Source organism: Podarcis muralis, chromosome 1 (genome assembly GCF_964188315.1).
Source record: "Podarcis muralis chromosome 1, rPodMur119.hap1.1, whole genome shotgun sequence".
Classification (NCBI taxonomy): Eukaryota; Metazoa; Chordata; class Lepidosauria; order Squamata; family Lacertidae; genus Podarcis; species Podarcis muralis.
In genome coordinates, this window is record NC_135655.1 from 66,709,555 (window position 1) to 66,734,186 (window position 24,632).

The 24,632-nt window shown below is 41.1% G+C and overlaps 1 protein-coding gene across 13 annotated transcripts in view; it reads right to left on the bottom strand.

The window, feature by feature from the left end:
• Nucleotides 1-1,580: 1,580 nt before the first annotated feature.
• Nucleotides 1,581-24,632, bottom strand: part of TEAD1 (TEA domain transcription factor 1) — a 180,730-nt gene continuing 157,678 nt past the window's right edge. For all 13 annotated transcript variants that reach the window (XM_028730977.2, XM_028731025.2, XM_028730992.2 and 10 more), the window contains 4 exons: nt 18,950-19,123; nt 12,868-13,008; nt 11,070-11,222; nt 1,581-9,410 (listed from right to left, as the gene is read on the bottom strand). In XM_028730977.2, the coding sequence (XP_028586810.1) occupies nt 9,297-9,410; nt 11,070-11,222; nt 12,868-13,008; nt 18,950-19,123 (582 nt within the window). In that variant the 3' untranslated portion in view covers nt 1,581-9,296. The remainder of the gene's footprint in view (nt 9,411-11,069; nt 11,223-12,867; nt 13,009-18,949; nt 19,124-24,632) is intronic.

The window sequence follows — 24,632 nt, forward strand, 5'->3', positions numbered from 1 at the left end:
TTCACCTCTGACCTTCCGTCTGCCTCCATGAATATTTCCCACATCTTCAAGCCTGCCTGCCGTACATCATTGCCATGACATTTCACCGTGTAAATGAAATAGTTACTAATGTGCTCAACCTATCTAGTATGGCTGGTGCAAGTTTCTTTTCCATTCATTGCCTGGCTGCTATTTATGCAGCCTCTATGAGTGTTGTGGAAACATATTAAGGATTAAATATATATATCCCCCCTCATCTCTCAATGAATCTATCAGTTCCATTATCCTATCAAAATAGCACTACTTGATTCCATGGCTTTAAAGAGAGTTGAGATAATGCCATGTAATGAGGGAACAGGTATCCCCCCCCCCCCCCGCCTTATGATCTTACTTCAAATGATGCAATACTCTTACTAAATGAATCTCACATTACTTCATTTTTTAGTTGTCCCCCCCTTCCTCGGTAGCTGACTTGTGGTTTAGTGTAAAAGACTTACTTATAGCATGAGAGGATCCTATGCATACTTTCTCAGAAGTAAGTTTCACCATGTTTGATGAGTCTTGCTCCTAGGGAGAGATACCTAGTGATGGAGCCAAAACATCACCTCAGCATGATTTAAGTGGAGTCAATTCAATCATACAGTCATAGAATTGTAGAGTTGGGACCATCTAGTCCAACTCCCTGCAATGCAGGAATCTCAACTCAAGCATCCATGATAGATGGCCATCCAACCTCTGCTTAAAAAACCCTAAGGAAGGAGAATCCACCACCTTCCGGGGGAGACCGTTCCACTGTCTAACTATAATAAAAAAAGGACTTGTGACACCTTAAAAGCTAACAAATTTATTGTGGCATCAACTTTTGTGGACTACACAAAACATAACCCCTATCGTTCTGCTTGGACACTGAGGTCCAGCGGTGAGGGCCTTCTGGTGGTTCCCTCGCTGTGAGGTTACAGGGAACCAGGCAGAGGGCCTTCTCGGTAGTGGCACCCGCCCTGTGGAATGCCATCCCACCAGATGTCAAAGAGAAAAACTACCACCAGACTTTTAGAAGACACCTGAAGGCTACTGTATTTTAATATTCCATTGAAAGCCACCCAGAGTGGCTGGGGAAACCCAGCCAGATGGGTGGGGTATAAATTATTATCATTATTATTACTATAATATAACCAAATGCCACAAGACTCTTTATTCCTTTTGCTGCAATAAGCAGGCAACCCTTTAGAAAACCTGTCATAATGATATCCCAGCATTCTCTCTCAAAGGAGATATTGCTAAAAATTGCACACCTGGACAATGCAATTTGTAAGATGTAGAGTATTAATGGAAGGCACTGTTGGTCTCCTTTGGACATCTTCTTTCAAGGAGGGGCAACTCTTTTAAGAGTTTCAGCATCTCAAGAGTAATTTGATTTTTCACCCCAACTACTGAAGCCCCTGTGGTTGTAGGACTGCCTGGCAATGTGGCGGCACCAGTGTCGTGGAACATGGTATAATATAGAACTTCAGTCTTGTCAAGTGACACAGTCCTTTCCTTCAGTTCCCAGGCAATGTTCCCACAACTGATGGCTTCTAGTCAAATTAAAACAGATGCAACAATGACTTTATTTTCTTTATTTTCAATCGATACTGTATGAATACAAAGTTTCTAGAAAGCTACAAAAAAATCTACCACTTTATCAAGAAGGCATCAAAATGTGTCACTTTGCAAAGACATGGAACACCTGCAGTAACCGACACAAAAATAGCATTTTTAGAGTGATGAAATAATTGCACTTAACTGTCATGGATATTAAAGTTATCACACATATGTACCGCGAAAGCTAGAATACATATTTTTTACAAAGCACTTTTATAAAAAAATTCTCTGCACACAAACCCTATAATTTTCATATTACTATCATACTAAAGATAAATTCACTTTAAAGCCAACACTTAAAACATTTTTTTAAAAAACAAAGAAGGTACCAGTACCTACACACAGACAACAACAAATACAAGAATACTGTACTGCCAAAAGGTTTGATTGAAACTCATTTTGAAAACTTCAAAATATGTTAAGACAAGATTTGAAAAGTTTCATATATATTTTTATTTTTTAAAAAAGAGCTTTCCCTCCGTGTCTAAGCAGGAGGTACTTTGTCATCCAAAGGCAGATTCTACAACCCCCCCACCCAAAAAAAAAAATAACCAGCAGCAGTACAATATTAAAGTAACCACTGACCATATATGAATATGCTTAAGTCACAAACCCAGTTTATACACATTACACAAATAAACAAAGTGAGAATTCCATTAAGTCATTTACAAATGTGAACAAATGCATGTGGCAAATAAAAAAAAATCAAAAAGAAAACTGTTTTACATAAAACGTACTGATATTAAAGAATTAAAGGCTATTCAGGCTTTAAAAACTGTTATAAAATTCTTTTGTCTTTTTTCAGGCACATATCGTTGTTTTTTTATCCGCAGTCATGAGCCTGAAGCAGAGGCCCATTTGAACTAAAGAGAACAGAAACAAAATGCTGAACAAAAATAGAACTTGTGTGAAAGGAGGTAACGGGGGCATATCCTCTCTGTGAACTGAGTGCACTTAAAGAGTTAACTGACAAAATGTGTTTAGTTTGTTATATATATATATATATATATATAAAGTATCTCATTGCCAGACCAACTTCCTAAGCTAGAGATCAAGACTTCCAAATTTCTTTTTTCTTTCAAATTATCCTGTCTTTCTTTTCAGGGTGCTGGCCAGAAGGAAGAAAAGGAACAGATTTAGAGAGAGAGAAATCAACCTGAGTAAGGACTGAAATGAGGACCACTTGACATGTTACTTGCTGCCCACGGTGGCTGAACTCAAACCCTTCTCCATACCAGTGATCAACGGATCAGGGAGCGATATTTAAATCCTAAAATTGCAGAGTTGGAAAGAGCCTGGAGGGTCACCCAGTCTAACTTCCCACAATGCAGGAGTCATAGCAAAAAAATTCCCTGGCAGGTGGCCACCCAACCTCTGTTGAAGAGCCCCCAGTAAATGTTTGACCATGCACTGTAGGGGCCCACAGTAGACTGGGCTTGGGGAGAGTGTCAAGGGTGTGCTGCCCTGGTGTGCATTTAGAACGGCAGACATGGCAGATGGAAGGGAGTGTTAGTCTCTGTTGCATGGACTGCCAAACAAACAGAAGAGCTTCTCAACAGCAGCCACAGACAGTGAGCGTATATTGGTCCCTAAAGAACCATATGTTGCATGACCTGTGTTGACGATGTGGGCCAATGTTAGTGCATTGCTCTGTAACTGACTTCTACTAAATTCTCAAAGACATCCCAAGTCATGGTTTGGGCTTACTATCATTTAGAGTATGGCAGGCAAACCATGGTTCTGAGCTACTTGTCTGCTTTCATTTCCCACCTCTGCGCATTCAGCTTCATAAGTTCACGCCCACTGCCAGAATGCGGCAGCTTCCGGAAGCTGAGCAATGCCCAACCTATGGTGGTCTGTTAATTCAGACATCCGAACCATAGGTAGTGGAGAATATGAATCACAAACCTCCTCTGAACCAGAGTTTTAGATGATGCTTTACTACTAGATTGAATTAACATAGCCATGCCTTGTAGACACCACACTAAACCATAGTTAAGCATCTTTAATCATGGTTTGGCTTGATGTCCAAACTGAGCCATAGAGAAGGAAGAATGCCCTAGGAATTAGATCAAGGAAAGAAAGTATAAAGATTTCAACTTTTCAAGTTCTGCAAGCCAACTTCCATTCAGTGTAATAGTTCACTCTGTTACTTGAAGGTGACAAAACAGGAAAGTTGAATTCAATGCAGTTGCCAACCTGAACGGACTCTAGCATGGGTAGGAAGTGGGAAAATAGTTACCAAAGTTGCAAATTATTCAGTATAGTGGTACGGTACCTAAATAAAATCATTCTAGAATTCAAGTAAGAACAACATTACATTTGTAAAGTAAGCTATGTTTCAACTGCCACAAATTGTACCATTATTCCCCCCCAATTTTGTACACCAAACAATAAATAAATTCATTCATTTGCAATAAAATATACTCCAGCCACTTGCTTACCTATATCTGTTGCAGCAGATATATTCAATCGATCAATATTCGATCTATTTGGACACCATTTACACATAATGCAAAGCCAAAATACACCTTGGCATGAATGAGCAAGCATGTGGGTGCACAGTAGGAAAACTATGGCTGCTTTATTCCTCCCTAGCCACGCCGCTGCCACATTACCAGTAGCTAAGCCACAGTTTATCTATGAACCTGGGCTCATGAATGATCTTGCTTCAAGGAAAACACAAACTGTAAGCAAGGTTTGTTCTTGGTGTGACACTCCTGGGTTGTTTGCGGGGAGACAAACCACAAGCTTGGGTTCACATGTTGTGCTAAGCCAAACGATGGCTTAGTTCCTGGTACCGCTGCAGCAGCAGAAGTGAAGGAGTGGCTGGATTTTCATATTGTGCACCAGGACACTTGCTCATTCATGCCAAGGCCAAGTTTGGCTTAGTGCTAAGTGTGACTGGGGCCCGTGTACTTCTGAAGCCAAGCAATCCTTACTAGATGAAGATGTCAGAAGAAAGTGAACATATACAAATTTAAGAAAAAGGGAGGGGTATAACTACATATATTTACCACTTTGTGTGCCACATACTAATTTTAAATAAAAATTATTTGATTTTTTTTGTCTATTAAAAACAAAAGTGTATTCACAGCTACAAATCTCCTCTGCCAAGCTTTTGGTTTTACTGCTATTAGTTCTCAGTGATTATTAATTATGTTGTATCCCTCTGAACCAATGTCAGTGCTGTTGATGTCTCTCGAAAAACATGGTATTGCCCAAATGCATGGGTGGTATTAAAACGGCACTCTTTCCTACAATGAAATAGGAAATGGTGCTGTTCAAGGGTCTCCCCGAGGACATTTATTCCTAACAATTTGGTGCTAAAAAGCACAGGTCAACTGGACTGTTTCATTTTTTTCTACACTTTCATTTTCAATTTTAGGCATCCAACTGCTCAACTTTGTAAACAAAACAAGTGCAAATTTAAAGAAGAAAACCATCTTCACAGATTTAGAACTACTATAATGATGATGGTGATGATGATGATGATGATAAAGTCAAATTTGTCCTTTGCCTGAACTTCTGCTATTTATATGGGCTCGTGTTACTCAGATGCAAGACTGGATGGAGAGGGACATGGCAAAGGGTGAAATACTGACTGCTTTCCTATCCTTGCCAGCCAGCAATGCTGCATAAACAATCACAAACGGTTGAATAACATAGAGAATAGTTTTTCCAGCATGATGCACTCTTGTGATTTGCAAAAAGCACGCTACTATAAAAAGTACTCTTTTGAGAATGGAGGCCTGTTAGTTTTGACTGTTTCCAATAAACCAAAGGCATTATGGTGATCTCTAAATATTTTTGGTCTCTACAAATTGTCATTTATTATGGCAGCACTTTTCTAAGCTGGAATTTCAAAACCAAAGGCACTTGCATGCGAGAGTGCAGAGAGTCACAAAGGTTTAAGTATTTGGTCATGAGAATTTAAGAAGGCAGCATTATTATTCATACAATTCACTTTTTGCAGAAAATTCTAGCGCTGTTAAAAGGTTTCATTTTGGTATCGATATTCCAACTATGTAGTGACGGGGTGACTTATATAGGACGGTGTTTTAGGGCCAAGTAGCCAAAAGGCTTCTCTTCGGGAGATATTTTTTTCCTTTTTCCTTTATTTAAGTAAACCAATTAATTTACTACATAAGATTGGCATGATAAGCTAAAAGGTACTTCTACTATAGCACTAAGGCACTGCATATTGTAATGCTTTGGCAGCTCGGAATTAAGAAGTTCCTACGACAAAGTAACAGTTAACAAGGGAGATGCTTCCAGCTTACAAAAGAGCTCACAGTTTACAGGCAGCCTTTTGGACTACACAACCCACATAAACATCTGACAGACTTAAGGCTTTCCAGAAGAAACATGCACAGGGGGTTTACACCCAACGTAAAGGTAAAGGCAAGGCAAACAGCTCCCGGGAAGGTTTTACAAAAGTGGAGATGCAAGAAACATTGTGACTCTTCAAACAGCAGAGTTATTACATACATCGTGTCCCAGACTGCATTAACGCAAAAGAGAGAAGTGTACCTGGTTTGCAAACTGACTGCTCTTCCACACACCTCAAGGGGTTGCTTTGAGATGCATGTTTATTCTAAAAATGTCCAACTTCTTTTAAAAAAACAAATCCATCAAAACCAAAAGCCTCGTAAAAGGTAACATTTTTTTTTAAAAAAAGTAGTTTTAGACTTGTAACACCAAGTGCTTCAAAATAAAGGGCTACTTTAGATGAGTAAGATGCAGTGCTAATTCTCCGTTAGTGTTAAAAACTGATGAAGAGTTACAGCCATATAAGCATCTGATTTTACAGTTCACAGAGTTAAAATGACTGAGAGGTTCATCTGCTTTAATGTCTGTAGGACAAAAGGCGTGCAGCTTGCAGAGCCTAGAGGCTATACAGTACTGGACTGACTGCAGCATGCCATGAGAAGGGCTGAATAGGAGTCATGAATGGAAGACTGCATGCAACGTGTTACAGTTTTGCAGTGTTCCAGAAGTTGAGTAGCTCCTCTGACAATTGAATAGGGCAAATCTCCAAGCTATTTATACCTTGAGCATTTCCTGCCCCCATGTTGGATTCTAACAGGGTGAAAGGTTTTATGCAGGCATAAAGAAGTTTGCTTTCTGAAGTAACAATTATTCTAAGCAGCACACTGAATATGTTTCTTAAGTATGCACGAAGCTGCATTTCAAAGTGCAACAGCTACTGACCTAGTGCCTTAATGTAAAGAAAGACGTTCTCCATAGTTCATTTCATCACCCTGTGGGCTATACAGCTTCTCATAAGTGGCTGTAGGCCAGGGGTAGGCAACCTAAGGCCCAGAGGCCGGATGCAGCCCAATCGCCTTCTCAATCCGGCCCATGGGCGGTCCTGGAATCAGCGTGTTTTTACATGAGTAGAATGTGTCCTTTTATTTAAAATGCATCTCTGGGTTATTTGTGGGGCATTGGAATTCGTTCATCCCCCCCCCCCAAAAAAAGATAGTCTGGCCCACCACATGGTCTGATGGACAGTGGACCGGCCCACGGCTGAAAAAGGTTGCTGACCCCTGCTGTAGGCAGTAGGTGGAGAGAGGCAAATCCTTGAATGGAAACTGTAGCAAAGTTGTTGTGTTCCTAGCTCATCAAACTATACAAACCCCACGTAGTGATAGATTTCTGGGTGATTTGCAGTTTCTCACTACCTAACACAACTCTCTTCTATCTAAATTCGGCTGCTGAAATGAAGGCAGCTAACTAAAAGTAGACTTTTGTGTGAAAGAACTGTATGTTCAGTTTAGTTCTACAACTGAAGCCAAATCTCCAAACTCAAAATGTGCTCAGATGCACCATGTTCCTTCAGTCTAACTATGATATATTGATTTATTTTTTACTAGGCTCTGACTGATAGATTTTGGGGTTGTGGTAAAAAAGTAGATCCAACAAGTCTGATGTTTGCCCGCCCTGTATTATAGGTTAACATTTACTAATAACATAAACCAGTTCCAAGACACTTTTTCAGCCTTTCATCACGTCGGGCAATAATATATATTTACAAAAGCTGCCTCTGAAGGGGAATCAAACCTCGTGTGGTGATAATAGATTTATACGTCTTTGAAAAAAGCTCTTCCTCACTTGTTCTTATGAGCACCAAATGTTTCTACAGTGATGGAGGGGATGTGGGATGCACCATGTCTAGGAAGTCTGAAAATGGATTGTAGGAATTGATAATACGATCCAGTGTAAATTCATACGCTTCATGGTTTGAGGCCATTAACTATCAGAGTTTTCACCTTATTGAGTGAACAACTTGTGATCTGCAAGCCACATACATTGTCAGGCCTTTTTTGGGTGACAGTACTCACTGGTATGAAGTGCATGGGTATGGAATCACCTCTTGTTGTTGTTGCTCATGGGAACCATTTTGTACACGCTCCCATTCCATGTTTATATGAGGATTGTCACCTCTCTTCTAACCCCCCAAAGTACTGCACTTTGTGGTCTGTCAAGTGGCTTGACAACCCTCCTGTTTTTGCATTTTCAGGCAAGCTGAAAGAGAAGGAGATTTCAATGGGGCTCATAAAGTAATAATTGTGTCTTTTTTGTTTGGCGAAGCCTGTGATTTTCTAGCATTTTAAAGACATTAAAAACAGATGAACCTTTTGATTGTATATCTATTATCATCTCAACCACAGTGCTTTTTGTGGTTTTCCGCTGACAGTTTAATTGTAATTCAACAGTCACTTTAATTCCACCCTCCCTTTACATTTGCTTATCACTAATTTTGGTGTTGCAATTTATAGACTCATTAGGAAAAACAAAAACAAAAAGTTCATATAATATATAACCACACACAAAAGACACCATAAGTCTAATTTTTCAGTATTTACCTAGTTATTGCAAAACGAGTCATCTTTTAAATAAACAAATGTCCTTATTAGTACAATACTTTATACCTTTTTAATGCACTAGATATAATTAGTAAAAGGGAGGAAGTCTTCTCGCTTTGCAATACCTGCTTGAAAAGTTAAATGGGTTAGAAGGTTAGTTTTAATACAGAGGGAAGAATAATAATATTTTTTGCCTACTTTTAGGACCTGTCTGCTCCCATCAGGCATTTTTAAGGCTATGTTTGTCATTTGGCTTCAAACAGAAATTGAGTTGCAGTTATAAAATAATTTAGTGAATTACATTCGTTTGTATCGTCCACAGTAATCAGTTATGAAGATAATTCTAAGAAGAATTTGTGTGCTAATTTATGCTTATAGTTAAAATTCATTTCAATTTCACTAGCATCTTAAAAACAGGGTTTTTAAAAATTAATTTAGACAAAACACCTCATAAACTCTTATAATTGCTGTTAAGTTTTCCCATGGCAAACGCTCTGTCTTATATTTTTCTAACACAACAACAACAACAAAATTAAAACTTCCACAAAGGCCTTGAAATTCTTAAATATAGTCTTCCCAAGGAACGGTGGTTTTTTTAATATATAAATTTGAAGAACACTTTGTTTTAGAAAGAATTTGTACAACTGTACCAGAATTTCACAGCTACAATATATATTGACACACTAAAATGAGGTTTAGAAAAATGTAGGGGAAAGCTCAGCCAGAGGAACTGCCACTTAGTGTTGAGGTTGACAGTCTGTGTTTTGATAAGGAGTTAAACAAAACATGTCTATAAATAACTGTTCAGTCCTTTACAAGCCTGTAGATGTGATGCTGTGCACCATGTTCGCTGTTTGAAACTTCAAATACACAAGCCATGCAAAGTAGGGTTTCTTGCGTGTCCCTGTTCGTTACAACCTGTTTGTGTTTTTATACATATAAAGAAAAGGAAAAAAAGACAAAACATTAGAAACTGGGTCATTTGCGAACACAGGAACAAAAGCAAAATATGTAATTGTAATCACTGGAGATACACACACACACACACACAATTTCACTCTCATATCTGAAGAGACATACACCTCTCATCTGTCAAGGTTTCTTGGTTAATGCCTCTCTAATGCTGACTTTTGACTCAATGCATATAGACATTAAAGAGTACTCTGCAGGTATGAGAGATAGACATTATTATTATTATTATTATTATTATTATTATTATTATTATTAAACCATATTTTACTAGAGTGCATAATCCTATCTCCCTTATCTCCAGCACTATGTAGTCTACAACATATTGAGTAGGACTTCTAATGGAAACCATCTCAACTGGATTCTGACCTAGGTTCTGCAGTTCCATATTTCTGACACAGTTTCTGGAATCTGGCAAGGCAGGATCTGCTTTTTGGGAAGTTTCCAGAGGCATATTTTTGGAATACTTCCCGGGAAAACCAAGCTGCTAAGATTTTAAAGGAACAGTTTGCAGGAATCTCCTTTCTCCTCTTAGAGAATGTGCAAAACTGCACAGCAGTACATTGATAAGAGCAGAACCGATCTAGAAGCAAAAAGCCACCGTGAGCCAAAATGTTCTGTTCCACTTATCCCTGAATTTAAGGCCAAGCAAGAAAAAGAAGACAAGGCTACGATGGAGCTTTGCCGTTGTTCAATCGGAGCTGCGTAACCCAATCTTTAAGGGCTTGGAAGAAGGGTACTGGGTAGGAAATCAGAAGCTAGGAGAGAGGAGGGAGGATGAAAAGAAGGAAATATAAAGGTGAGAGGGGTGGGACAAACAATAAAGAGGGATCCTATGCAGGTCAGTTTTCCAGAGCCCAAAATGTTCTTAGGGTATTCAAAAGCTACTGTGATAGATCCATTCAAAACAGGTGATTAACATTGAACATAGCTTGAAACGAGTTGTTTCACAAAGTAAACTACCAGGTGTCCCAGAGAAGAACTATTTTCTTGGCGCTCTGAATCAACTAGGAAGTGAATTTACCACGACTTCCATGTCTCCAATCACAGTTATGGTGGGACAGCCAATGCGGACACCAGGCCCAAAACACACCCAGGCCAAGGAAAAGAGTACTGCCCCCCTGTTACTGCAAACTCTATTGCTAAATGAGCAGTGGGTGAATTCTAGAAGTAGAAATATTATTTACTACAGCTAGATTTCAGCCTCCTTTCCCCGCTGGGTTCTAGGTCCAGGGTCAAGGCAAAGAGGCTAATGAGTGGCCAACTAGATAAATGCATCCAGTTCTCCACCACAGAGGTCCAGTTTATAAATTGTCTCTGGTGGATTTGCCACAGAAAAGCCACATCTCCATGGCTGCCTCCTATATTGGATCAGTAACTCATAAAGCTGCCTAGCACAGGGTGTTTGGACCGCTGTGTAGATTTAGTAGCAAGACTGGAGTTTCTGCAAGCCAAGATTAAAGCACAGAACCTACATTTGGCAGTAACATTGTACTTAACTCAAGGGCATGGAATTTCTAATCCTTGCAAAAGGAACCAAATAAAAATCTGCCTGCTCCCAAAGAACTGCAGAAAACCGCCAGAAAAAGTGAAAGAGAGAAACGTTACCAATAAAATTGTAAAGTTTTCCAACACGCTGTTCATCATATATTTTTCTGGTAAATGCTTGAGCTTGTGGATGAAATTGATCATATATTCACACATTGGAGAGCGGTTTATTCTAAACACAAACCGGCCATTCTCAAACCGTGCGTATTCAGTCTAAGGACAAAAGGCAAAAGAGAACAGAACAGAACTGTCAATGAATGAAAAGCTCTTTTTTATTTTTAAATGTGAGCCACTGTGTAAAATAAAGACACCTTAGGCTATTAAAATGAAATTTTATTTCAACTAAATTAAACATACCATGTAGCTAAAATATCGGTTTCTCATAAAAGGAACATGAGGAAATAATGTATTGCTTATAAAATAACCTTAAAGGCTGCCTTAATATTGTGGCTCTGATATAAAATAGGGCTTGAAGGAACAATTAAAATCCATGTTACAGGGGCTTTCCTGTTTTCTCTGTTGAGTTGGGAAATGTTTTGAATGTACTATTAATATTCTCTATTCAATGTGTTGAGCATTCTCAGGCTCACAGAATAAATCTCACATGGAACTCTTTTTGGTACTTTGCAACTCCAGGAACTTTTGGTCAGGGCCACCACTTAATTCAAGGTTTGTGTGCATGTGTGCACTGATTCATTATGGATCATTTGTGAGCAGGAACAGAAGAATGGTGGATCTTTCCAACTGAAATGTAACCCCTGCACTAAAATCCCACTTCAGGGAAACATGTGTGCACATGCATGTATGCAAGTATACACATAAACACATGCACAATATACATGTATAAGGGTAAATATAGGGTGCTACTGCACGGCATGCAAGATGCCCTTCAGATTACCAGAGCTACCAGAGAGATTCATGGCTTTGCATGTGCCCTCCTAGAGGAGTCTCTTTCCCCTCTTCCAAATGGATAGGTAAATCAAAACTGGGTTGTAAGGAGTCTATTCTATTCAGCCCATAGTACAAAATTATGTAGAGATCCACATAGGCGCCGACTCCATGGGGCCTGAGGGGGCCCGAGCCCCCTCAAAAATTCGTTTGGGGGGGCTCCGCCCCCCAATAATTTAAGAAAATTATTAGTTCGGCCTCATTACGCCCCCCCCCCGGCGATTCTCTGCCAGCCGCTTCATTCCGCTTCCACGCGCCTCAGATAGAAGGTGACGCGCGCCGCTACCTTCTGTCGCCTCCGTCACTTCCCGGCTTCGTCTCCCTTCGTCCCCGCCCACTCTTGGTTCTTCGGCGCTCCTGCTCGGCCGGCAACAGCGGAGACTGCGACCCGCTCCGAACCGGCGCTCTCCAGGTGTGAAAAACCCGCGAGGAGGTCTTCCCATCCGCCGCCCGGAGCTGCGCGCAGCTTCTCTGCTGGAAGCGCGAAGTCGCCAAGGGGATGGAGCACGGGAAAAGCAGGAGGAGGAGACCGGAGGCGCCCAAAATAAAACTGTAACGGCATTCAGCACTCCGCCTCCCCGGTGGGATCCCGCACGGGCGGCCGGGCAAACGACGAGCCGAGGGAGAAAGTCTGCCTTTCAGCACCGGCTGACTGACAGCGGGTTCAAAGCGCAGTCGCCGCTCCGGCTTTCTCTGCACCGGCCGCGCCCGCCCCCCGCCAGCCTAGTTGGCTCCACCCTCCCCGGTATGGGCCCCCCCAATATGTAGTGACAACATCTGGGTGTCCCCCAAATTGGCTTACTCTGCTGTAAGCTCAGTGATTTAAACCAAGGACAGCTTGGAGAGGGAAAAAACACTTCTAGAGAAAACCTGGCAGCAAACAGGCAAGCAGCAAGTTTGAAAACCATACCTCTACTTTTTCTACCACTTGCTTCCCGAACGAGCAGACTTTGGTGGAACAGGTGATTGTCATGTTTTCTGAGCTCTCATACTGACTAGTTACACCATAGAATGCTCCTGTATCATCTTGGATGTTGCAGTTTAAGTCCGCCTGCAGGAAAAAAACAACAGATGCTTCCTCAACTACTGACATTATTGCAAAAAAAGGAGAAAGTATTTATTATGAATGTCATTTGAAATAAAAATTGATCTGCTTTAGCAATCCCCATCAAAAGCAGACTTAAGAGCACAAAAGAGCAAATGGCATTGATATTTCCTGCAGCTGCAAAAGAGTTGCCAGCAGATTTTGCACAGCAGCTTTGCAAGATGGGACTGGGATGCAGATAACACACCTGCAGCCCCAGGCAAATTTCAAGGGAGTGCCCTGAAACAATTCTCATTGCCAAGGACAACAGCTGCGCTATTTCTCTTAGGCTTGGGTTCTGCGCTTCCAAATCGTAAAAGCTTTTGACAGCCCATGGACTAACCCAAGGAATTAAAAATATAAAGATACAGCAGTTCCATGGAAAGAATAAGGATTTCTCGGCTTAGACCCTGAAGATCAGACTGGAATTGGATTTGGATAGCTAACCCAGCCACATAGTCAAATAACCGAGGTCCATAAAAATAACCCACCACTACAACCCAAAACGATTAGCGACATATATTCTCCAGCCCCATATTTGGCTGGAAATACGCTCTTCAAGTGAAGGATGAATGCTTCTGTAATGCATGTCTGAATGGTGCCTTTGCATACTGAGACTAAAAAGCAGGTGCAAAAATTATTCTCTGTGCCTAAAATTTGCAGCAGAAGGAGTGGCTCCACCTCCATCATCCAGCCCGGTCACTTAGATCCAGCACTGAGGGCCTTCTGGCCATTTTCTCCCTGTGAGAAGTGAAGCTATAGGGAACCAGGCAGAGGGCCTTCTTAGTAGTAGCGCCCTCCTTGTGGAACACCCTCCCATCAGATGTCAAGGAGATGAGATTTAGAAGACATCTGAAGGCTATATAGGGAACCTTTTAAGGTTTAAGGTTTTATCATGTTTTTATATATGTTGAAAGCCGCCCAGAGAGGCTGGGGCAACCCAGTCAGATGGGCGGAGTACAAATAATAAATTGTTATAAATTGTTATTATTACTGTCTGTTGATTACAGTATATAATGCATTCATCTATCAATATACTATAACTTGTTGGCATGGAGCTCTGCAAGTTTTGCATATCAAGACCCTCAACTATTGGACACGATGCATCAAAAAGAACCCCACAACATGCCCCAAAACTGAGCTGGCTGAAGACAAGAAAAACACTCCACATGGGTAAGTGTTCTTGGTCTTCGGGGAAACGAGGAGGCAGCCTGCATGTGTCACAATAGTCTTGCCTAAATAGAGTCTTCAAAACAACAGAAAAGCAGCAAATGCAGAAAGATTACAAAGCCCTTTTCGACCAAAAGAGGGGGTTTCCCAAGGGAGCAGCATAATGAAAACACAAATATTCAGTAGTTAAAATTGAACATGGAGAGGTCACTTGTTAAACAGAACAGAGGCTTCAATTACAGTGGAAACGCCGTGAGGCGTCAGTCATATGAGCGTATTAGACTTCCCCTCCTTTTCAATGAGCAGGGCTCAAAGAGCAGAGATTCCAAATTGTGAAGCAATTCACACACACACACAACTGCATCATCTGGATCTTTGGCACACTTTGCTGCCAGTTGTGTGCTGCAGCTTTGGAAACGCTTCCAGGTCTGCCACATGGCTGGGCTTTTGATGACCAGGCCAAGCTACTCTACTTCCCAGCTGCTCTCTGACTCATTCAGGGGAACCAGCACACTTGCACCAAGTTGCAGGCGGGCAGGCAATGGCTTGTGAAGAGCTTTGCATGAGTGCCATAAAGCTCGCCGTGCAGCAACGGTCCTCTCTGAGGCAACAGAGGGGGCGAAAGCAGCAGGAGTGGTTTCTTCCATCTCAGTTTTGTTTCAAATGTGTCTGAAACGCTGGCTAAAGATGGTCAGTCCACACAGCTGACCTCATCTCTCTCCGGCAACTCGCTTGCCAAGTCTCATTCCGTTATGCAATAAAAATCACATCTAAGAAAGGGGGGGGGAGGGACACACATTACAATAGCTTTTTTGTGAATGAAGGAGACAAAGAATCAACATGCCTCTAAAGACGGCAGCAGACACACATGAGGGACGTGGGAGGAGACCATGTGGCTGAGCTCTTTCTGAACACTAACCACACTGAATTCATTATTTGTTAACAGTGCCTGACAAAGGAACAGCATTATATTTTTCAGGTCACAGCTATTTTACATGATAAGAATAGGAACAAACCTAACCATCCAACTCATGTTACTTTGCCACTAATTATGGCATATATTTACATCTATAAAATGAGAGAGATTTTTGGACATGATTTAATGCCCTTTTATTGTGCAGATTCCTTTATTTCCACTCCACATTTGAATTTCAAAAATGCTTTGGACTTCAAAGCATCTTTTTTTTAAAAAGTCCACTAATTACAATACACATTATTTTCTAGAACTGCTTGTTTGCATTGCAGATTTCTAAAATGATAGGTATTCATTAAAATGCACTTATTAATATCACCCACACTTCTTAGAATGAGAGTTTTGCTCTCCATTTTGCAACGGTGTTCAGACGCACAAATAGGTTTTCATTATAAAGCAATATTGCAATTCTAAACATGTTTAGTCAGAAAACAAGGCTCATTGTCTTCACTGGGACTTACTTGCGGGTTGACATGCAAATGCGTTTATAAAAGTAATCAATCCTTTCAAAAGGAGGTTATGCACTGGGCTGAGCCAGCTCAGAGTATGCTCTTATAAAATATCTCAATCTTTCATTTCACCTGATATGAAATCATCCATAATATCTCATGCTAACAGGTTTAGTTAGAAAACTGTGCCAAGATACCGCACAGATAAATAGTACACAAAATATGAGAATGTATAGTTAATGATACATTTGTTGATATAAACATTGAGCCTGGCACATGCTGGGAAATACTCTGTAGTAGGGTTCAGATGTACTCATCTCAGCTTAAAAGGCCAAGATATAAACAAGACTTCTGCCACGGGGTCACAACTATGAAAGGACACCTCATGAAAAAAATGGTATGGTAGATGGAGACATGCCTATTCAACACTTGCAGCAAACTGTGTACATGGTTACACCACAGAGCTACAGGGTTATAGCCACCTTCTCCAGCTGCTTTCTTGAGTTTGATGTAATATATAAATAGGGCAAAAATATGTCTATGTGTCCAATCCTTTCCTTCAAATCTGGAGTAAGAGGCAAGTGGTTGCTTGCATCACAGTTTAGGGCTGTCAGAGAAAATGGAAGCGGAAGTTTTCTGATGTTCATTTATTCATTTCATGCCCAGGCCATAAATCAACCCAGTGAATACAATCGGTATTCGCTGTTGCCTTCTTACTACAAACTACATTTAATTGATTACATGTCCCTACCACAATTTGCATTGAATTTCATTTACATTGAAATGAATAGGCTGGAACAAGGTACTGTGACATAATTTACGTAAATTATGTAAGTTCCACAATAGCAGACGGTGAGAAGGACAACAGTTTTTGATGGAAGTTGAACTGCAGCAGAACAGGAGCGCTGCTGCATGGAACAAATATAGGTAAGAAGGGAAAACGATGTCTTCTTGCATATTTTTCTGGGTTACAAACTTTACTACATGTTGCACTTAGCTTTGCCTCTTCAGATCTCGGAAGGCTCACTCTCTGCCGGCAAGGAACATTGGAAAGGCTTGAAGCACTTGGTGGCAGCTAATATTCCCTGCTTTCTGCTCTCAACCACCGGGAAAAATTAGGAGAGGGAGAGAACCAATGGAAAAAGCCTAGACAGCAGTTCCTCCACCCCTGTAATTATGACTCAGCACAGAGAAAGGCACAAGATGAAGAAGTACTTAAGCCCCTTCACCTTAGGGGCTATAGGAAGGGACCCTTCATAGTTCTAAACAGCAAGAATGGGGTTCCTTTTCACATGGTAATTATAGCGTATGGAATGGCTCTAGGATGTTAAGGCAAATGCATACCACGGGAGAAGAGTCTGGGCAGACAGACCTAAACTGTGTCGTTTTACCATACCTTCAAGGTCCTAACTTGCTGCATGTGTCAACAGTCCTTTTATGACCATCCATTATCTGTTTGTGGATCAGGCATTCTTTGGTGGGAGCTCTCAAAAAAATGTATATTAATGAGGCTTTTTAAAAAAATTTACTTTCCCTCCCTTAGAAATGTTATCTTCCAGGGCAATGGGGCACACAACATGCAGCCTACTTAAATGTATGTGTGATGGCAGCCCTCAGTTTGACTTTACAAAAAGCACTGGCTACACAACAGTCATTAACAGCAGCATTTTTGTGACATCAGGGATTCTTACATGCAGGGATGTCTTGATGGTGCAGTCAGCATTGCTAACCTGTTCCACTAGATGGCAGGTGACAGTTTGCAAATTGTTTCAGTACCAGTTGTAGAGTGAGCATCATGTTGACAAGCAGTAAAGGAAGCCTGCTCTTGGTAAACTGGATCAGTTTTAAAAATGTTGTGCTAACATGCTAAAATTAGCTGTAAATTACGCATGCCTTTGCAGGGCTGGCAAGATTGAAAACCTGTCACGCTACAGTTCTGAATAAATATTCTGCCTTGGGTTTTGAATAAGATTTTGGCATTACTTAAAAAGACAAACTAGATTACTCAGTGGCTGATCGGAACCATGACACTACTACGACAACAGTTATCTGTTTTGCTGTAAGAACTGTCAGGACTGAAAATAAATTTATTAAATCAAGCGGCTGTTCAAAATTAGTGGCAGCACTGAATACTTCAAATAGTTTTGATTGTGATGACTGGTTAAAGTACAGAGACACTGGAATTGTATAATACTATTTTGACACACTGCTGAACTGTTTTATTGAAGCAATGTTAAGTTTTAACTTTGTTTTCCCTTTACTTTTATTCTACTGTACTGGGTTCACCACCTGAGGTTCCTATGGGATGAAGGTTGATCTAAAAGTATAAATGAATGGGAGCATAGATTTGTAAATCTGGTGGGATAACTGCTGACCTCTGCCATTATTGAAATTGTATTTGGTAAGAAACAGCTTTAAGACAACCCCGACTGGCTGAAATCCAAGGCAGTTCTTTGTAGCCATCAGGGGCTAATAACCATTGATGGACTAAACCTCCATGCATTTGTCTAATTTTCCTTTACAGACATTTTAGTTAGGGCCCTTCAGCACATATTGGGCAGAAAAATACATTAATTTCATCTTTTCCCCTCTGTCTGTACTGAATCAAATGCTGTCAATTATATTGGATGACCCGAAGTTCTAGCATTTTGAACTGTCCCTCCACCCACTTTTCCTACACCAGCCAAGAAAGTACATTAGAACATAAGAAGAGCATGGCTGGATCAGGCCCACCTAGTCCAGCATCCTGTTCTCACAGTGGCCATCCAGATGCCTATAAGGAACCTGCAAGCGGGACCTGAGCACCACAGCACTCCCCCTTTTCTGCAGTCTCTAAAAAATGGTATTCAGAAGCATGCTGCCTTCAAGAACGGATGCAGAACGTAGTCACCAAGGTTAGCAGCCACTGATAGCCCTGCCCTCCATGAATTTGCGTACTCCTCTTTTAAAACCATCCAAGGCTATCACTGCCTCCTGAATTCCATAGTTTAACTATGTGATTTCTTTTGTGTCTCCGTCATCTTTCAATATTCATCTTCGTAGGATGTCCCCACGTTCTAGTGCAGGCATAGGCAAACTCGGCCCTCCAGATGTTTTGGGACTACAACTCCCATCATCCCTAGCTAACAGGACCAGTGGTCAGGGATGATGGGAGTTGTAGTCCCAAAAAACATCTGGAGGGCCGAGTTTGCCTATGCCTGTTCTAGTGCAATGAGAGAGGAAGGGGAACTTTTCTCTATCCGCCTTCTTCACACCATGAGAAAGATAGTAGAACATTTAGGAAAACAACAACAGCAGAGTATTTTGAATATCTCACCCAAAATTTTACGAGGAAGAAGGCATTCTGAGGTCCTTTTCCAAACAGCTCCTTCAAGCCGCCCTTCTTTTCAGGGAATTTGTCATAAATCTGGCGAATGTCTACCGATTCCAGCAACGGATCGCTGTAAGAATGGTTGGCATGCCCAATGTGCACAAAGAGGTGTTTGTTATACTGCGAAGTAAAGAAATAAAAAGCGTTATTACTGATGTCATAAGAGCTTTGCATTTCAAATGCAAATAACATTTCTTTGCATTTGTCGGGGCTGTACGCTCTTTCTGTTTGCACAATACCTAGAGGAAAGATGTTCCATGTAATAAATAAACGTGCATGCTAAAATCAGAAGAAAAACAGGAAAATAGGTGATTTGGTGTCCTGAAATGGAATGCAGTGCAAACAATCAGTCATGAAACTTAGTGTGAGGGAATCCGCCTATGCCTGTCCTGAATCTCGGGTTTTTGTGCAGAAAAATGAGGATTAAAAACAGAATGGATGAACTACAGGTGAGCAGCAGAAGTGGCACAGGCTTTAGGAGCCACCTCTGGACTGAGACAGCAGAGTCTGACTTCTGCCTGCCTCACCAGCTTGGTAGGCTGGAGGCAAAGTCACAGCACAGCTGAAAGGCAGCACAGCAGGAAGATTCTTCACAAACTTGCTTTGAAGGTGATGAAGTTAAGTCTGATTTCTGTACAACAGCTGCTAAGAAAAACAGGAGGTAGACAACAGTTTGCAGTTTTTAATTGGATATAAAACTGAAATGCCTGGACACTGATTTGTGAAGTCTCTCTTCAAAAGCCTGCATTTATTTATACAGTGGTACCTCTGGTTACGTACTTAATTTTTTCCAGAGGTCCGTTCTTAACCTGAAACTGTTCTTAACCTGAAGCACCACTTTAGATAATGGGGCCTCCTGCTGCCACCGTAGCACAATTTGTGTTCTCATCCTGAAGCAAAGTTCTTAACCCGAGGTAACATTTCTGGGTTAGCGGAGTCTGTAACCTGAAGCGTATGTAACCTGAAGCATATGTAACCCGAGGTACCACTGTATTCTATCTTTCTTCCATGGCGCACAAGGCAACACACATGGAGGTTTGACCAGTTTAGTTTTCATTATATCATGTGCCCCCAGACTAGGTCATGGAACCCTCGCTACATAAGGAATTGTTCTATTGACTTGACAAGCTTTATTTGTCAAAAATCATGGCCACTGGTGAGATAAATAATAAGTAGCTGATTAGGTCTTATTGTCCCTAATGAAGGGATCGTCAATGGTTGCACCTGTGGAGGCCTTCCCTAGTTGCTGAATTTAGGCTTGAAAAAAGTTGTAGCCAATAGAATATTTCTGTGCAACATCTGAATCCGAAGAGGGCTTGCAAGCCCTGAACTGGTGGCCCGGGCTTGGTAGTGAACTAGATGAGAGCTGATAAACTGACTCTGAATCCTGGCCATCATGGCACTGTGGCTGGGTGATTCCAGAGTCTGGATAATTGGTCAACTGCCTGCTTTGGAAGGGTCAGATTCATAGTCTAGAGTGCTCCTGGATCCATCTGTTGCTAGAGGCCATGGGGACCTTAGTGGCCAGGAGTGCTTTTTACCAACCATGGTTGGCAAAACACTTGTGGTGCTACCCTGGAAGATGCAGCTGGTGCAGAATGCAGCTGCTCAACTGCTGACTGGGATGGAATACCACCATCATATTGCTGAAAGAACTTGCCTGGCTGCTAGTTAGCTATCAAACTAAGTTCAATATGCTGGTACTGGTGTACAAAGAGCTATACAGCTTGTGCTCTGGATACCTAAAATATAGCCTCATCCCCTACATACACAACTGATCACTGACCCTGCCCCAGTAGTGGGCACACATGGGCACCTGCCCCGGGCGGCATGGATACACTCTTCACTGCTGATCCATTCTGCACAGTGTCTTTCATGTGGTGGCACCAACCCACTGAAACCTCCTCCAATTATATATTAGGCAAGCACCTTCCCTACTGTCTTTTTGAAACCTGCTGAACATGTTTCTCTTTCAGCAAACCAAATGGAGATCTTTACCCCAACTGACAACTGCATTGGCTCTGAATTGGTTTTATGTCCATGCTGCTGCTGTTTTTTAAATGGTTCTACACACACACACACACACACACACACACACACACTGTTTAATATATTTTTAAAATTATATTCATACATGAAATGCACAGTAATAACTTGTGCTTGACTGTGGCTTGTGTGTGTTGTCTACAACAGTTTCTTTGGTTTGCAAACACACCCATAGGCAACCCAATGTCTTGCTTGTGGACTTCCCATAGGCATCTGGTTGAGCACTGAAGGAACAGAATGTGAACAAGATGGTCCTTTGGTCTGATCCAACAGGGCCCTTGTTACATCCTTGGGAATCTGTCTACCAGTTAACTACTTAAAATAACCTCATATGATAAAAGGTAGAGTAAAACAGAGAAAACATATTAATCTGTACCTGTAGCCAGCATTGTCATACTTCAGTAGCTTCCCTTCCAAGTCAGGATTTAACACTATATCAGATCTAAATTCAATTCGTTCAATTATGAGCTGGTCCCACAGCTTTTCAATCAATTAGGAATATTTTTGTCCAAATTCCCCTTTCATAATAACCTGAATTATGTTACCTCCAAATACAAGTGGAAAACCTATCCAGTCTTTGCTTACAGACCAGAGGGGTAGCATCAGCCAAAAAGGGTGTTTCTTCTTTAAAGAGTAGAGTTCATAAACAAATGAATGGAGGGAGTGAATGCATGAATGAGCAAACACATGAATGAATGAATAAATGAATGAATGCTTATGAGTAAAAGCCTTTGAAAGGGCAGGCTTAACTTGCATACCGATCAGTTACACAAGAATTACAGTAATTATCGTCCTATTCTGTAACAATAAGTAATTACCATACAGCATCTGCACAATTGCTAGCTTTACCATCTTGCTCGAGATGCCAACTACAAAAGCAACAAGCTTGTTATCCTCTTTAAAACTCATGTCTAAAACTATGTATGTAAAAGTTTTTATGTATACACCAAACTGTACCTCTGTAACACCGCAATTTAAATTAGACTTTCAGGCTTCAAATCGCTCTCCTAAAGCCATCTATATTGAAATAGCCGTAGGGATGCTTCCTGGACTTCTTCTCAACAATACCTTAGACCTCTGAAGTTAAGAATGTGGGAAATGGTAGAACGTTGCACCATCTAAGGACCTCAAGCCGGTCAGAAGTTGGAACAATCACCAATTAGGGATATATTGCCTAAATAATTCTTACAGCTTCCTTCTGAAAATCACCTTGATTTCTAGGAGCTTTTCCTTTTGACTTGTCATTGCAGAATATTCTCTAGGAATAAGGTGGCGCTGGCAACAACATTTATGCAATGCTTTAGAGTGTATAAAGTATTTCACACGCATTATCACAGCAGAAGCTGCAACCTTCCAGCAGTTCAGGGCTGCCACTGAGATTGAGGGGGCCCAGGGCTATGCAATGTCAGCGTGTTGTGATTGCAAGCTGATTCATTTGTGTGTGTGACACAAGCACATCCTATGGTATGTATGCGCAACCACCATGGAACTTGGGAGAGATCAGCCCTTTCATTGGAAATATTGGGGGGTGCTATCCACCCCACGGTAACTATGCAACAGTTTGGCTTCACCCCCAAAGGTGCACTCCTCCATTGTCTCCTGAAACAGACAGATGCTAACCAACCAACATTATCGCAGGAATCTTTCCTGCAATCCTGTGAAGTAGGTCTGTCTTATTTACTACATTTATATCTTACTTTCCTTCCATGAAACTTAAGACAGCATACATAGGATGAGCTTAGCTTCAAAGCTAAGCCTGTATTGTATATAGTATTGTATATATCCCTGTATTGTATATAGTTTGCTGAGAATGACAAGATACCTACATGTGAGATATAAACCCAGTCCATCCTGGCTCGTAGTGTATGCTCTTAGCAACCTCACCAACTCTGAATGTACTTCCTTTCTGCTTTAATTAGTAAGATTTTCTATGAAGGTCAATTCAGGGAGTGGGAGAAAAGTTCTCAAAAACTCATGTTTCATTTTTGTGGGCACAGAATTCCTTATACACAGTGCAGATCTACACATGAGTACTGCAAGTCCTGCATATAGAGTTTAGTGGGGCAATGGAGAAAGAGACTGAAAGTCACAAAATGATTGTGTTGTTAAACTTCTAACTTAGAAACCTAAGGGACACATTGCAAAAGACAGTGTGCTTTTCAAATCCAAAGCAAAGTTAAAGGCAGCTGTGGAGCTACTGCAGTTGTTTGCTGATCTTGCCAAAAGTACCAGATGCTGCTGCAGCAACAGCAAAAATTCCAACATGTTTCAGAGGGACAGATGGTATGGCATCATCTCACAATATTCGAAGGACATAAATGTTTATTTTGACATTGCATGTGTGATTATTTTCTCCTTATGTTACTGTAATTCCTACACTAAACAGAATGATGACTAATCCCGTCAGTCACGGCATGTTTCTAATGAACGACAATGACAATGTAGTAGGCATTAAATGAATAGATTTTCTTACCAAAAGAAAAAAGAACTCATGTTGGTTTAGAGACAACTGTACACCACTTATGAGATCACTCACACTTAAAAGAACGCAGTCTTAATCTCCTCCACACCCTGGAGAAGAGGAGCAGGGAGGCTCTGAATGGGCAAAGGAGCAGAAATAAGCAGGGAGCAGACTTCTCAACTTGCATGCTGATCAGTGACAGATGGCGAGTGAGGGTCAAAGCCCTTCACAAAAGGCTGTGTCATAAAGGGGCAACTGAGGGGAGAGGAAAAGCCAGTCCAGGCTACCCCTTTCCACCCTGTCCATCCCATTCTGACTGCTGAAGACCCCACTTCCTGGCCTCTCTTCCTCCTCTCAATGCAGTGAAGAGCTCAGGGTCATTTCTCTTACTTCCGACAGAGAACCTTCTGGCACATGGATGGCTGAATGCCACAGCCAGACAAGTGGAGGATCTCTTCAGTGTGGTGGGCTGAAACCTGGAGCATTGATGTACACTCGGCTGGGGCATGACTCCCTTCTTCCTCACTTTTCCAGGACTGCACTTGAAAGCTTCAGTAACAATACCTCTTACAACTCAGTTTTCAGTAGAAGCTCATAAAATACAACAAATACCTTTCATTTACATCATTATCCTTTCTGCCTGTTATATGCTAGGTTTGCAGAAGGTCATTTCTAAGGAGAAAATTGCCCACCCCAGTACTTAAGAGTTCAGGACTGAGATTCCTTTAACATTTTGATGTTATGGCCCTTGTACTTGTTTTTAAGAAAGAAGTTTAAGAAAGAACTTGAGAACATACATTCATGGATTGCTTCACCTGTACTATCTAAAGTAACCTCTGTAGCTTTGAGATGGCTGCCTCTTACTGAACTCTCTCGTATTTGAAGAATGCAGCCTGTAAGGCCATGAAAAATGGCTCTTGTCAAATAATACCAGGAGAAAAAGAAATTATAATCCATTTAGGAATTCAAAGGAACCAAGACAAATTGCTGGTGTCAGGGGATGCTAACATACAAGCTGTGGCAAAACAAAGACAAATCACCTGCATTTGTTTTACTTGCTAACATACAATTAAGCATATCATAATAATGTGTTTTATTTAAAACTGCCATCCCCTTCAAAAC